Source organism: Chelmon rostratus, chromosome 13 (genome assembly GCF_017976325.1).
Source record: "Chelmon rostratus isolate fCheRos1 chromosome 13, fCheRos1.pri, whole genome shotgun sequence".
In the NCBI taxonomy this organism is placed as follows: domain Eukaryota; kingdom Metazoa; phylum Chordata; class Actinopteri; order Chaetodontiformes; family Chaetodontidae; genus Chelmon; species Chelmon rostratus.
This window is the reverse complement of record NC_055670.1, coordinates 4,558,721-4,574,242: the sequence shown is the minus strand read 5'-3', so window position 1 is coordinate 4,574,242 and position 15,522 is coordinate 4,558,721. Positions and strand designations below refer to the sequence as shown.

The 15,522-nt window shown below is 42.4% G+C and overlaps 1 protein-coding gene across 2 annotated transcripts in view; it reads left to right on the top strand.

Annotated features, from left to right (window-relative positions):
- The window catches only part of zmym2 (zinc finger, MYM-type 2), a 33,483-nt gene extending 27,988 nt beyond the window's left edge, over positions 1-5,495 (top strand). For both annotated transcript variants that reach the window (XM_041950783.1, XM_041950782.1), the window contains exons 24-25: positions 705-849; positions 1,620-5,495. In XM_041950783.1, coding sequence (XP_041806717.1) covers positions 705-849; positions 1,620-1,836 — 362 coding nt within the window. In that variant the 3' untranslated portion in view covers positions 1,837-5,495. The remainder of the gene's footprint in view (positions 1-704; positions 850-1,619) is intronic.
- The last annotated feature ends 10,027 nt before the right edge of the window (positions 5,496-15,522 follow it).

Below are 15,522 nucleotides of genomic sequence, written 5' to 3'. Positions count from 1 at the left end.
CTTTGAATACATTAAATGGATTCTTTGACTCAGTTGTTTGTGTTTTTATTCTCTATATAATACAAGGGCAGCAGTGTCAGTGTAACCCACAGTTTATCACTGAGTAGGTGTGTTTCAAACAGCTGCTATAATGAAGAATTTGATTGCAGTACAACTCAAGGGGAACATTGTGTACTTGTAGTTAGACATTTGTAAAGGCCATTGAGCATTGACAAAAATGATTTGCTCTTTGTGAATCAAATGTAAATATTGTTATGAAGCTTTGTGGAAGGTGAATAGACTGGGATGGATTTATGTATGATTTTCAAATTTTAGAATAATCATTAAATGATAAAAAAAAAATCAAATAATTAATTTGACTGTCATAGTTCGTTCGGTGTTGTGGGAAGTAGATCTCTCTCATCTGAGTGAGAGTGAACAGTGCCTGCATGTTATAACAGCCCCTGTAAAGTACATGTATAACAGTCAGTGAAAAAGTGTTCAGGTAAGTTTTCATTCATTTCAAATCCAAAATGTTAGAGTTTAGAGCCAAAACAAAGGAAAAACATGACTGTCCCACAGCTTTTCTTTGTATCTGCATGAAAATCTGTTAATCTGTTGTTGACATCATCTCTCCTATGAGTACCTCCTTTTAGCTGCAGCCTTTAATAATAAGGTCACGTAATCTTGTTAAAAATGTTTGATTTTGTCTTCTGGCCCTTCAGTGCAAACAGAGTCCGGGAGGAGGAAGCGTAAGTTGGAGGATAGCGATAAGGACTATGAACCAGACGACGACTCGGGAGGCTCCACTGTACGCTGCCCGGTGAAGAAGCACGAGTGTCACCTGTATGACCTCTACAGATCAAAGTGGTGAGTTCATCTTTACTGGTGCAACTGACGCAAGTAAAATACTCTTTCTCTAACCTGCCATCTTCCTCACCGCGGTACTTTACCTCTATATTTAAAGCAATTTAAAAATCTTCCTGCTGGTTTTACCCAGAGGAGCAGATTGTGCAGCAGGTTTCTCCCGCATCATTAGTCTCATGCTCAAGGCATTTCCAGGAGTCATTCAAGGTGTTGGAAGTTACTGTGGAGAGAAGCCCTTGCTTTTTAATTCTGAAGTAATTGACATCGAAACAAGGGCTGCAACTGATGATAATATTATCAGTTAACATATGGATGGATGAAACTTGTTCTGCACTGAATATATTTCAGAATGTTAATCTGTAAAAAGTTTAATTTAGGGAATGTTTGATTTAATTTGCTGTTTTGCATCAGTAACTCAGTTAAGTAGTTTGATTTGTGTATTTCTCTGAGTCCTGTGATTATAACTCATTGCTGTTCACATCCTGAACCACAGTGTTGATTATTGAAAGATGAGGACTTGCTATGAAATAATGCCCGTTGTCAAAAGTGTCTCTGCATTACTCCAGAGGAAAATCAGAACAAGAGGTTCACTCTCTCTCCCTCTCTCCCCCCCCCCCCCCCCTCCCTCTCTCTCTCTCTCTCCTCACACCTTTCTTGATGCTTCTGCTTATCGGCTCCCTTTCTCTTTCCTTTCTCTCCTTTCTTTACTTCCTTCCCTCCACTTTTGTCTCGTCACTTTCACTCTTATCTTCACCCTCCCGCCTTCCCTCTAGTCCACCGTTGTTGCGGGAGCGTCTGGATGTCTTCTACGTTCAGCCAGATCCGGCCTGCGGTCCCGACGACCCGCTGTGGTTCAGCTCCACACCACTAGAGCGACGGATCCTGGAGGGTCTCCTCACCAGAGTCCTCCTGGTCCGGGACATTTACACAGACAGACAGCACCTGGAGGAAGACGAGGAGGAAGAGGACAGGGGCGAAGCAGTTGAATAGCAGTCGCCTGGACTTCTGCTAGTAGAGCCAGAACAGTCAGCAGAGGCTAGCTAGTGTTTGCCCTCCTCCCCTGTCTTATCATCTACCCCTCCTTCCCCTCCTCGCTGACTTGCTGTTTCCTCCTGGTGAGGGGTGTCCACAACAGGAGGGAGTGGAGTGCTTGGGGTCAAGAGAGTAACTTATTTTTTACAAAGAGAATCAATAAGCAAGGGACAAGGCAGGCAGAAGGGTCTGGATGAAACCAGAACCACTACCCAGGGGAGGAGAGTAGGAAGAGGCGGTGCGAGGCTGATGCTGTGTCTGCATAGTTGGAAGTTAGAAATTCCCGCCTGGTAGGTTGAAATTCTTCGATGCAATCTGTAGTTCAGCTTCTTAAAAAAAAATAAAAATAAAAAATAAAAAGATAGAAACATGGCTGGTGAAAGTTTTTTCCGGCAAAAATTCTCTCCGGTTCCACATTTAGCAGCTAACCGTGCTGGTATAAGAGCTACTTTATACAAAGTTATATTTTAATGTGTGATGAAACACTAAATATCCTCCAGCAGGAATGCATTGTGGGTGGTGGACAGCTTCAGGTCTCTTGCTTCTTCGACATCAGCTATCAGTGATGTAATAACGCCCTGTTGTCTCGTGCTAATTCTCTGATGAGGCGTGAACATGTCTGCTCTTAGATGGAAGCAAAGGTGTCAATTTGTGCATTTAACATATTCAGTTTCATGAATTGATTTAATAGATTTAACATCATCACAAGCACACCTGTCAGTTTGTTTGACTTGTGCTCAGGTTAAAGTTTGGTGTGAAGGTGCAGTCAGACTATTGTATGACAACAAGCAGGCTGGGCAGGAAATGGTGAGTGTAAGGCTGTAGCTGCAGGAGCTTAGCAGGGCTAGACTCAGCATCATCAAACATTTTCATTGACCTCTGTCACTTGTCCTTGCACTCAGCACAGCAAATTAGTGTCACTTCTTCTCTGCTTGTAGTATTTGGTCGTGCAGTCCCACCCACTCCCACAAACTACCTGCACTTTGGAGAGCCTCAAGTTGTCGCGTGCCAAAGTTCAGTCTAAAGTCTGTGTGGAGGCAAAGAGGACGGGATCAATTTGTGATCTCTATCTGTTCCTCATAGAAATGAATTGTTCAGACTGCACCATGAAGACATGGTCACATTACGCATCCATCAAATATTCGCTCAGTTTTCCGTCAAGTCCGTACAAATCCAAGCGTGCATTTCCTGTTTCGGCAGGCTCTCCAGCCTTTGACTGGATGGATGTGCTCAGAGTTATAATTTTAGCCTGTTTCATCGCCATATTTAGTGCATAGTCACACCATCAGGGGACAAACTGCAGCACTGCTTTCTTTGGGATTTGCTCTGATCAATATTTATTTCTCACCTGCATCAGAAACATGACATTATTCCCTTTTCAGAGGGCGTGTGCAGGGCAGTTTTATTATGTGTGTGTGTTTATGCAGGGAATATTGTGAGGTCACCAAACTCAGTGTACCAAGAAATAAAAGTAAATCGTCCCACCTTCACAGGTGTGACATAAGGGTCAGAAAGATGTCACACAGACCTGCACAGTCTAGTAAAGGTATCTAATCAGGTAAAATCACCTCTGTATGTGTGTGTATGCAGGTCAAGGGTTTAACCTTAACTTAATTGGGCTTGAGTGTATGTTGATGAGTGTCAGTATTTAAAAAGTGATGCTGTGCAGCGCTAACACTGTCAAAGTGCGTAACAGAAACCTCCAGGCTGACTAATTTTGCCTCATATGGTAAAATTTGGAATTTCTGACTCTTCAACTTGTCTGGAACGCAGCATTAGACCAGCAGCCTCTTCCTCTCAGCCGGGGCGATCTACCATATCACTCATCTCCATCAACAGCTGCTTTCATTCCATCCCATCATCCCGCTCACCGCTCTTCCTCTGACAGTACTGCTCTCAGGCAAAACCATTGCACCACAGAGGACTTCAGCTCAGAGGAGCAGGAGTCAGGACTGATCCCAGGACAGTAAAAGAGGACTGACTCTAAAGCGTGTGTTATCTCTCTTCCGACAGACCTGACTCGCTGTGGTGTCAGGTAAAGGCAACCTACCGACATGCTGCATTTCTTTAAGGGACATTGGGGGAACCTTCATTCATGCAATGTAGCATTATATGCGTACTAAGCCCAGATTGGGTTGCTTTGAAGTGTAAATATCTCTGAACGAGGAGGTTATTTGAGATGGAGTCAACACAGAGGGACACTGTGTAGTTTGGGGGGAAATAAAAACTCCCTCTGAAACCTTCAGCTTGAAAACCCGCCTCTCAAGAAGCCTTTTTAAAAAGACTGATTATTTATTTCTCTTTTTATTAGTTTGACTGTATCCTCTTAACGTTGGGATGGGATTTCTATGAGTGCCGTTTCCTTCTCAACTGTCATTCATTAAACACCTGCTGCAGTCCTGCACCCTCGTCTCTCTCTTGTCCGTTAAAGGGTATATTGTGCAGGAACCTGCTAACCATGAAGGACGCTGATTATTCAGAACTCAACGGACTATTTTTGAATGTTTCCTTTCTGCTTTTGTCCCTGTGTTCGTATTTTCTTGGCATTTCTCAATTAGTCGCCTTTAAACTTAACATCGATTTAGTTTGAAAACTGAGCACTTGTTAATAAATGCCCTCTTCTTCTTCCCAGCTGTTTTAGTGTTAGCACTGCAAAGCAAAAGCTTCTAATAATGAATTGGTTGGACTTTTTTTTTTTTCATTTTCATGAGCTGAATTCCTGTTTTCTATCAGAGTTACACTTTCCAGTGTTAATTTGTTGGATTTTTTTTTTTTTTTTTACATTTGTGGTTTAAGTCCCCTTTTTTACTTATGAATTTTATTATAATTTGCTCTCTGATTGTTTCAATAAATTGGATAAAGTGTCAAGTTAAAATCAAGTGAAGATTATTTGAAGATTTTTTTTCTACTTCTTCCTTGATCACTTATTGACTCATTTAAATAGAATACTAGGCAAACATTTTTACACCAAGCAAATGTATGTTTCCACTACTAGTGCTCAAAATGTAAGGAACACCCTCCAGATGAGTTGAGTTTGACCCTCCATGAACACTGTCTCAAATTTCTCACTGATGAAAAATCAAACATGTCTTCTCTGCATGATCCACATCACGGCTCCTCCTGATTGAAGTGGATTTACCTGGGGATCAAGGTCAGGGAATACACCTCCAGAGTTTTATTTTGTCTAAAGAGCAGGTGTTCCTGTTATTTTGTACACTTGACTGTGCGTTTAATGGTGTTGAACTGCAGTGTAACATTTCAGGAACAAAGGCAGTGGACTGAGAGGGAGAACGTCGGTCTGGATTTCTGACACCAGAGGAGTGTCGCCAGCCCAAAATCCAAACCTTTAAACTTGACTGCAGTTTAACAAAACTGACACAGGATCAGCGGACCCCGGTTAACCTGGCTAGTTTTCCTGCTGGACTCAGAGGCAGAGACCAATCCTGCCACAGGTTTGGACCTACGGTAGTCGCTGTGGCTGGCTTTAATGCCTAATGTGAACGTGCCTATCTGTATATACTGAAAGTGAGTGATTGTGACTTGAGTCTGATGCTATGTGTGTGGGCTGATCTGCTGATGCGGTCATGTTAAATAAATGGTTTCATTTTCTAACCAGACTCCTTAATGGTGCGCTTTCATTTGCCTGTAGTGAAAACAGTAATGTGGACATTAAAGGGTCAGGTCACCACCTTATAATAAAGTTTTACCTGCCCCTAGTGGTCCTGAGCTGTGAAGTTTTACTTTCATGTGTTGAGGCGTTGACATTGTCTCGCTTCTAACCCAGTATGATAGAGGTGAATCGAATCTTTAAGCATTAAAAACGAGGCAAGTTTCATTGAAGAATTCTCTAATTCAAATGACTTGTTAAAAATTGCATTTTGATTTTGATAGCAGAAAGCCACACATCAGAACCTAATAGTGCAAGGGCTACGAGAAATATCCAGTTGTGATGTTGTGAACTTACCCTTTAAAGAACCAGGGTTGTGTGCAGAAGGTTGATGGTGCAAATCCCCCAAATGGGGAAATGGAGAAAATTCCATACGGGAAAAGGGAATTAAAAGTCAGATATTACTTGTTTATACACAGCGCAGGGTCACAAGTATGTAGACAAAAGCATGAGCATTGATCTGCTGCCAGAACAGCCTCCACTCTTCAGGCTTTCCACCAGACTGCACAGACACAAGAGCATTAGTGACAAAGTGGCGAAAAGATGCACCAAAATATACTAAATATTAGTATGCTGACTATAATAAAGTGTGCTAGCATCCTGACTCAATAGTGTGCTATGCTAAATTGGCACAACCACTTTTGTACTTATTGCACTTAAACTGCATTTGAATTGTACAAGAGTCCAACTGAAGCTATATTAAGTATACTTGACTGCGCTAAAATGGGACTATTTTAAGTGCACTTAACACACTGCAAATATACTAATAACTGTCTTTTTTGTTTTTGTTTTTTTCACTTGGGGAGGACCAACATTTCAATTGGGTGATAAGTTCTGCCTCACTGTTGGTGTTCCAGTTCATCCCAAAGGTGTAGGATGTGGTTAAGGTCAGGGCTGTTTTCACTTCATTCAAGTTGTTGAGAAACTGCAACAAACTGCAAAAAACATTTATCACCCGGTTCTATGCACGAAAGGTTCTGCCATGTTGAAGCAGAAAAGTGCCTAACTGTGCCAAACTGTTTGGACTCTTTAAAATGTCATAGTGTGCTGCTGAATTGGAGCCAATCCAAACCAAGAACAGCAGCCTCAGACACAGAAAAGTATGCGTGCAGGTGTGTCCAATATAACTCTATCCTTCATGACATGAGACCAAGCAGTGTGCCGTTCTTTTCCGAACATTTCACACATGACAGGTCATCAAATTAATTACTCACATAAACAGTGAAAATGATATAAGATGAATTCAGTTGGCACAATCTTCTTGCATGTCTCCATTGCTCGCTGTTGGGAGGCGGTGGATGTGTGGCAAAAAGGCAGGTGTTAAAGGAGCAGTTACAATCATGGGTCAATGACCTTGTCATCCATTCTAATGTCAGAGATTATAGAAATATGTGAGCCCCCCCCCCCCAGTGTCCAGGTTAAAATTATTACAGCGTGTTAACGTTGGCACAACGTGGGGGCCTCTTCACTGTGTTCTGACCTTCCTGGCTATCATGTCCCATATTTTACAAGGTGCCAGGCGGACATGACACCGAGGCGGGGAGAGTTATCTGGGAGATGACGGACAGCAGGGCAGGAGGAGGCGTGGCCTGTCGACACCCCCGGGTCAGCGCGGCAGCCAGGGAGACGAGGCTCAGGCTCACGAGACAGGAAGGCGTGTTGGAGACGATGTGTTGTGTCACTACGTGGGGGCTGGGTAGGAGCCTGGATGCATGTAGTTCATGAAGTTGCCTGTAAATTCTACAGAGGAGACTTTGATGTAGTCGTAAAGGTCTAAAAGACCTGCACACTAGAAGACTATGAACTAAATCATGTTTTGATTTTTTTGAAGCATAATCCAAATTTGGGGCTGTGGCCCTGATGTGTCCTTTGAGAACAGAGCCCCATTAAAGTCCCATTAAAGAAATGTACAACGCAGATAATAATTCTGCCACAGTCGAGTGCAGTACTTCTTCATGTAGGACATTTAGTCCTTTTTTTTTAAACAATATATTTATTGAAATTTTGATGCAGATATATCAAAGTTACACACACATATTTAACGGTAAACAAACAAATAAACAGACATTAGGTACATTCAAAAACAGCATTTGAGACCATGAGGTGAAAGAAGAAAAAGAAAAGAAAAATAAAGTGCAGCTCATGATTGTGGTCCTGTACTGGGAGTAGTTATGTTGTCCCAGTTTCGCTCAGCAAATTAGACAAATCTTTGTTCTTAATATACCAAATATAACCCCCCCACACTTTCTGAAACATTTCTTGCTAATCTTTTAAAGTATACGTTATTTTTTCCAATGGCAAACATAGACATAAAGACAATTCTTTGAACCACTGCCCAATGCTTGATTTGCCGATCTTCTTCCACGACAGAGCTATCACTCTCTTAGCTTGTAGTATTCCTATATTTATGAAGAGCTTTTGACAGCTATCTATGTTCAAACCTGTAGGATATAAGCCCAGAAGAAATAATTTACATTTAGTCCTTTTGAATGCAGAGAATAAAGTACTGAAGTTACTCCTGACTGCTCTGTCCGATGACTAGCTCATTCTTACATGGTGAGGTTGCTCTTATTCTTTTATTTTCTCTCTGTCTGCAAATCCCATGAACAGATCAGAAGGAACAAGTCCATCTCAGTACTTCCCAACATCTCTATCCTGCCTGTGGCACTAAGCCTCAAGCCCATTGGTTCCAAGTGAATAGGAAAATCTTCACAAATATATAGTTCATTGCTTTTAAAAAGACAAGGCAGCGTTTCCCTGAGACAGCTGGTGACTGCTGAAGAGCAAATGTTACTCAGGCAGGAGCAAACAGTAGCTATGTTGGGGACTATTTTCAGTGGCGGACTAATACACATTTGGTGCTTTGGTGACTTTTTTTGGCAGCAGGACCGTGTATGTGGGATTGAATCAAAATAAACTACAGAGTGTGTGTTCAGGGTAATGAAGGAACAGCAGCCAGTGCAACAGCATGGCTCACTGATGAGTTTTTAGTCATTTAGTAGTGGAGCTCTGCGGCACAGAGCAACACTTGCATGGGCAGTTCTTGTCTATAAATTCATCGTTGGGTTTGGTCCTTTCATTTGATTACAGCAAGAAAAACAGATCTTTATCCTGTCACAAAGGCAGACAAAAGCACACGAGTGAACAGAGACGAGGCTGCGTCTGTCTTTGTGTCTGAGAGAAAATGAGCACTGTCCTGTCTCTCCCAACGGGGGGCGCTACGCCCTCGCTGTGAACCCCTTCCCGGCTGAGTATCCGTGAGCTCCTGGTTTATCACCGCCATCATCATCATCACCAGACGTGTTGTTAAACTATAACACCCATCATCAGCCACAGGAAGAGCCGCTGCTTTGTTGAGCTTCCGTGTCAGGACCCACGTCTGACAAGAGGTGAGGCGGCCTCCCCTCTCCACCCATGAGCCCACTGCACACTCCTCCTCCCCACCCCCAGCCTCGCCCTCTGTCCCTCCACCCAGAAGAAGCAAGGCATGAAAACTGAAGTCTTTTGGAGGCTTTGAGGAAAAACATTCCCCCATTTCACCTCACATTTTTTTGGGGGGGTGGTGAACGGGTGGAGGTACAAAACACGGTGACAAAACCCAATTTTTTGAAGAGGCAAGCTTTTTTCTTTCTGTGCTATCTGTCAGAGTTGGCCAGACTCCAGTAACTTGTCCCATTGATCTAAAGCTAAAACGGCCCTGTGCGCCCACACAGCCAGGCCTGCGAGGGGTGTAAAAACATTTTTTCACCCTCGTGGGGTTTTTTTTGTTTGGGCTCAATCCCCAGCTCTTTCAGGGGGCATAAAGGAAGCGCTGTGCTCAGCAGGGTCATGTGGGCGAGGCCCGGGGGGTAGACTATAGGTGGCGATTAGGGCCTCTAATGTGCAATGAATCCTCTTCGAATCACATGATATGAACTAATGTCGCCATTTAATGATAAAACAACAGCGACCGGGAGGGAAGAGACAGTGTGTGTGTGTGTGTGTGTGTGTGTGTGTGTGTGTGTGTGTGTGTGTGTGTGTGCGTGTGTGCGTGTGTGTGTGTGTGTGTGTGTGTGCAGATACAGTGTACAGCTGAACAGAGGACAAGAGGGCAGGAATGGATGACAACTGCATTTCTCAGGTTGTGTGCCCCAACGCACAGCGCAGGACCAGCAGAGGGACGGGAACGAGTTCAGCTGGGACAGCTGGGGTGTTCAAGTGTAGCACAGATATTTCCCCTCGCTCATCCTTCCTCATTCCTCACTGCTGCTGCCAAATGCTCCAATCACGTCCACTGATTGTTGAATGTTGCAGAAGTTATGGCTTCTTCCAAACTGAGGATGGCAATATCTGCGTTTCATTTGATGGACAACTGTCAACCCCCTACACACACACACACACACACACACAGCGTAACCTTGGCTCTGACTGGTGGTGAGGGGAGAGTGGGGGGCTTGGATTAGGTTAAATTTAGGATGGCCCGACCCTATTTGGTGAGCCATAGTGAAGCAGTGAGTGCAGCAGTCCCTCCAGCGCAGAGTCACCAAACTCATCTTTTTCCAAAACACCCCCCTGACACATCAGCCAGTCAGACACACTCAAACACACACACACACCGTTCCCCTTTGAAGCCAGGATCACTTTTCCCTCCCCTGTATCTTCATCAGCAGCCGCTCTCCTCTTCTTCACATGGTCGTTTAAAAGTGATAGCTGCTCAGCTACAGTTTAACAGCAAGCTCTCACGGGTTCATTGATGACGTGAGCTGCAGTTATGACCTTTGGCCTGTAAAACAGAAAAGGGCATTTAAAACAGAGAGGTGACGAGCTCCTCAGTAGGACAAGGAGAACATGCACTGCATGGTGGTCAAGCTGAAAGACAAAGTGTCTGACCCCTCACCCAGCAGCGGCCACAGGAACTGAAGGGTGGACCCCTGTTTTTTTAGCCGTCATCACGAGAAGAAGCCAGAAATCCTGCACTTTCTTTCTACTCACTTTACTGAGTGCTTTGTAACGTCGGTTTATTAGGTAAGACTGACTTTGTCAAGCAGCACCATTACCATATACAGTATATTAACCTGTGAGGAGTCCACCAATCAGAGGACACCAGGAACACCTTCCAGCATCCTTCCAATTCCTTTTTTTTCCTGAAATTTACATGTTTGAACCACTATAAGCGCAGAATGTGATGACTCTCAGAAACAGATTACCAGGAAAATACAGTGAGCACAGATTACCTCAGAGGAAAACTCTTAAACCGCTGCAGAAACCAAAGCATCATGGTGTTGAGGTATGAATCTTCGCATTTTCCCCTTATCAAACAATCTGTCACCACCACAAAGGTGGATGGAGATAATATTTTATACCGTCACTTATTTTCACTTTTAGTTCAGCGTTTAGTTGATTTTTAGAAAGCACCTTTAGGAGTCACGATGGCTGCACCCTCATGCTTTCAGTACCCAAGTGAAGTCAGCCAGGTGCATTGTGGACACTGGGCCCGTACCCTGGCCTGACCTGTAGGTGTCCCCGCAGAGCTGACCTCTCCTCATATAATCCTGTCATAACGCCCCATGCAGCCCCTCCCTCTTTCAATGGACAGACAGTCAAAACAAGCCGTCCCACATGACCGCACACTGTAGGACCGCTGCAACATTACATCATTTAGAGTATTAACCAGCACATTGTGTGTGTACGAAGGCTCCTTTTAAGTGAACTGCATTCAAAATGTGTCAGAGTCGGCTGACCAGATGAGATTTCTTCGACTTTCTTTCTTTTTGTCAAGTCATGGTCAAACAATGACCCTTCAGAGGGCTTCCCTGTCACATGATGCTGAATAATCATAACATATTTCAGACATGTAGCAATTTATTTGATCAGCAGCTGAGATTTCTGAAGATCACCAGTCACTTTCTGATCAGTCTGCTGTTGTGGAACAAAACACTGAAACTGATGCTTTTTCTCTAAAAACCAACAGATGCTGAATCCAGGAGGCAACCTTAATGGAAACAGACCTCTCTACTGACTGGGAATATGGGGGATTTAAATGACCTCAACAGGAGTTTCTGTTCTTTAATGACACACAAATAACCCCTGATGGGTTTTTGAAAACTGATTAAGATTTTTTTTTTTATTGATCATGTTAACTCATGGTTCATAGTTCATGTTCATCATGTGATTTTAGCAAATAAAGTAATTAAAAAAATCACCAGATAAAGGTCAGGAGCTTCCATCTTCTACTGAAATTTAAACCATTTCATTACAGGAAAGAGGGACACAACATCGCTTTGACTTCCTGCCCTTGTTTAAAAGACTAAAAGTTTTTTTTTTTTTTTCCATGCATCAAGCCATTATCATTGACTGTGGTCATTTCATGTTTTTACCACTTGCTTCACTCACTGTAGGTCCTGCACATGATGTGAACCTCAGGTTTTTGTCTCAGGTGAGCTCTCCAAAGCAAAATCCTGTCAACTATGACGAAATGGCAATAATTATTATCATAATCAGTGTTAAGATCGTCACGCATTTTGATTGAATTGGAAGCAATCTTCATTTCTAAGGAGGAATTTAGACCCTTGAACTCAGTGTTCATAAATCCTTGCTCAGGCACTGACTCAGATGAAAAATACAGTCAAAGCATTCTTTTCTCAGAAGGTTTGGTTTTCAGTAAGTCACCTCCTCCACTCCGTTTCTCAGGGATGATTTTAAAAATTAATTTTCCAATTTACAGTTATTGTTGGTCATGGCTTATTGTACATTTTTTACCATTTTTAATTATTTTTGTAAACAGCTTCGCGTTTGAACGACCTGATCTTTAAAAAATGCAGTCAGATGTTTGACAGTCTGGTACCAAACTAGAAAGGTTTCTGTCAAACAAATCTTTCCATGGGCCAGCGGTCAGGCCTCCTAGAAACAAATTCATCACACTCCTGAAATACATAAAGAGGGCCTGAGGTATTTGTGCTGTGGGCTGAGTGTGAATTTGTTAGGTGATTAAAAGCTAAATATAGCCTCCTGTCTGCTCCGAGCTGAAGACTGGTGACTCAGTGACAGACGTTCTCTTTCTGTAGCAGTCACTTTTCCACCACAGGGCCAAGAGGGGCTGTACAGGGGCCACAAACTGGATAAAAACCACCACTATGTCTTTACTTCCTTATTAGGACAGCATGTTCCACTGTTAAACTATCATTCATTCTTTCAATTAATGAGCTGTTTGTGATGAGTGCATGGCTAGATACATGTCTTCAGCGGTTAAAGCTTTTCAGTGAAAATGCTACTCTAGCTTTACATAGCTTTAAATAAAAGTTCAAATGAAAATCGTCTCTCCTAGAATCAGGTAGAGATTTTGAAGTGTTGTGTGTTTTATTTGCACAAAACAATGACCAGTTAGTTAATATAATGCTGTTAAATTTGAAGCCCCAAGTGCCAGACTCTCCCGTCTGCACATGCAAGTAGTAGGCCAGCTTAAACGCTGAAAATCATTGAAACCGGACAGAAATAAAAACAGGATAAGTGTGAATTAAAGAAATGCTGCTGTGCCGTGTAGAAGTATCGCTGGAAAGCACTGAGTTCTGTTTGGCCCTGCAGTGGAAACGAGGCTGCCTGAGTGACGGGCTGAGGCCTCCAGTCAGTCGTGCCAACAGATCCGCTATCTCCCATCACTCCTCAGCCACTGGAATCAAGAGCCCAGCACTCATGTACTGTACTCTGTTGTTAGACTCGATGCCAAATCTTGCACAAAGTATTCCTTCCAAATCCTTATGCTGTTTATTGTTATGACATATATTATGATTATGATGGTGATAATTATTATTTAACCTATTAGACATTTCGATCTGAATGATCAGTCAAGGGGAAAGAAAAAGAAACATTCAATTTGAGACCTCTATTGAGGGTCTTTCACATTTTTTACATTTTTTCGCAAGTGGCCAAAAAATGAAACCAACATGGAAGTGCCCAAACCTGCAGCTCTTCGAATGGCCCTCAAAATCAAGTCAATCCCCACAGACCTCCATATTAAAATGCCCAACTTTACTGACTCTATGCCAACCTGTCAGCATATGATGTTGCAAGAATAACTTCCCGCTGCCACAATGTAAAAGTTGTTCAGAAAAGTTGTGGTTGAAGTTGAAAAATCATCATTCGTACAGTTGGCAAAGGCACAAATGTTTAATCACCCTCACTGCCCGACATTTTTTGGCCATCCTGTGGAGAAGGAGATCAGTTATGATCCTTAAATTAACACAAATATTAGCTAGTTCGTTTAAGCTATGGCAACTCAGTGAAACAGTTGTAATATCTGACGTTCTTCTCATGCTGAAGCTAACACCAGGCTAACTTGCTTATTAAAAAGCAGTGTAATGTGCAGTGTCAGGTAAGGATGCCATAAGCAGACCAGAATTTTCCAGTTTTTTGGGTATTTGCAAAGCTAACATTAGCTATTCAAGCTAGCTGATAGCAAGCTAGTGTTTGCATTATTAGCTAACATTGGACATAGATGTTTGCAGAGGTTTTTTGTTTTTTTTTCCAGCAAACATTGACTGTCTTTACAGGTTATATAATGTTGTAAACAGTCAGCTAATTTAGCCAAAGTAATGTGGTAATTGCAGCTAAAAATAAAAAAGTGTAGCAATTTGTTAATTGGACGTTTCACAGTATTTTATTGTGGAGAGCTGCTTAAACTGACCTTGTATGCCAGCGATGCAAAGTCATCTTATTTCGTGTAACTGCAATTATGTGTTTTCCTACAGACGTCAGAGTCAACACTGGCCAGTAGCACCCTATGGTACCCCCACGCTGTAAGAAATATCATGGGTATGACTCCATACTCACGAAACTTTCCACAGCTACTCCTAGCTGCACTCAGGAGATATTTTGGGCACACTGTCGGAGTTACTGTCAGAGTTCATATCTATCCATCTGTTTTTACATGCATGTGAATAAATAGATGGGATCCAACACAACAGTCAACCGTAGGCGTCGAAGATCTATTTTTCCAGTTTTCACTATATTTTTATGCTAAGATAGTTAGCCTAGCTCATGCATCTGAACACATTGCAGGAGTCGTGCTGCCATACTTGACACAGATATGAGATTGTTTTTTATTTTCTCATCTCACTGTCTAAAATTTAAACAATGTATCTCCTAAAATGTGTACTCCATTATGATGACCCCATCACTATACTACTGCTATATGTTATTTATATGAGTGCCTGCTTTGGCTGGAGTTTGTGGATGCCCACTGTGCCCAAAGATCAAAACGAACCTTCCCTGCAGCTATAAATTTCACCCACCTCTATCATGTATTGCAGAGTGTTGTAAATTGTCCTTCAGTTCTTGTGATAGTGCAGCCTGACTTTTTGATAGATGTTTGACTCTCAGGTGCAACATTGACAAGCCCGTCTTATTTTAATTATTTCTGGATGTGGTTATAAAGTGGGTCTGACGGTGTGTGTGTGTGTGTGTGTGTGTGTGTGTGTGTGTGTGTGTGTCTGGCTCAGCGTCACATTCTGACATTCGCTGTTGGAATGCAGAGGGAGTGAGCACTCGGGAGGTCAAAGGTCAAAGAGTCTACAAAGAGAGCAATGCCAAAGACACTCAGAAGCTCTCCCGATGCTGATGTTGGCAGCTGTTGTGAGAAAGCATGTAAATATTTACACAGCACATAACCCACAGAGCACACAGGAAGCCAGCAGTTCAAATTAACAGAACTACATCCTGCTCTGTGGACAGATTATGTAGCAATTCATGGAAACAATACTGATCTTAGAACTACAGTTAAGGCATAAACATTCTTTATCCTCACATACACAGGAACCAATAACAACACTGTGACTCATTCAGTAGACCTGTACATAAAATGCTAAATAAATTAAATTTCAAATCTACTGATAAAACTAAAATACAGAAGTTGAAAAACGCTTGACATGCATCAATAATGTAAAAAAGCAAATCAACATAACTAATATAAACAAACACAAGCACTAAAAAATGACTACTAAAAC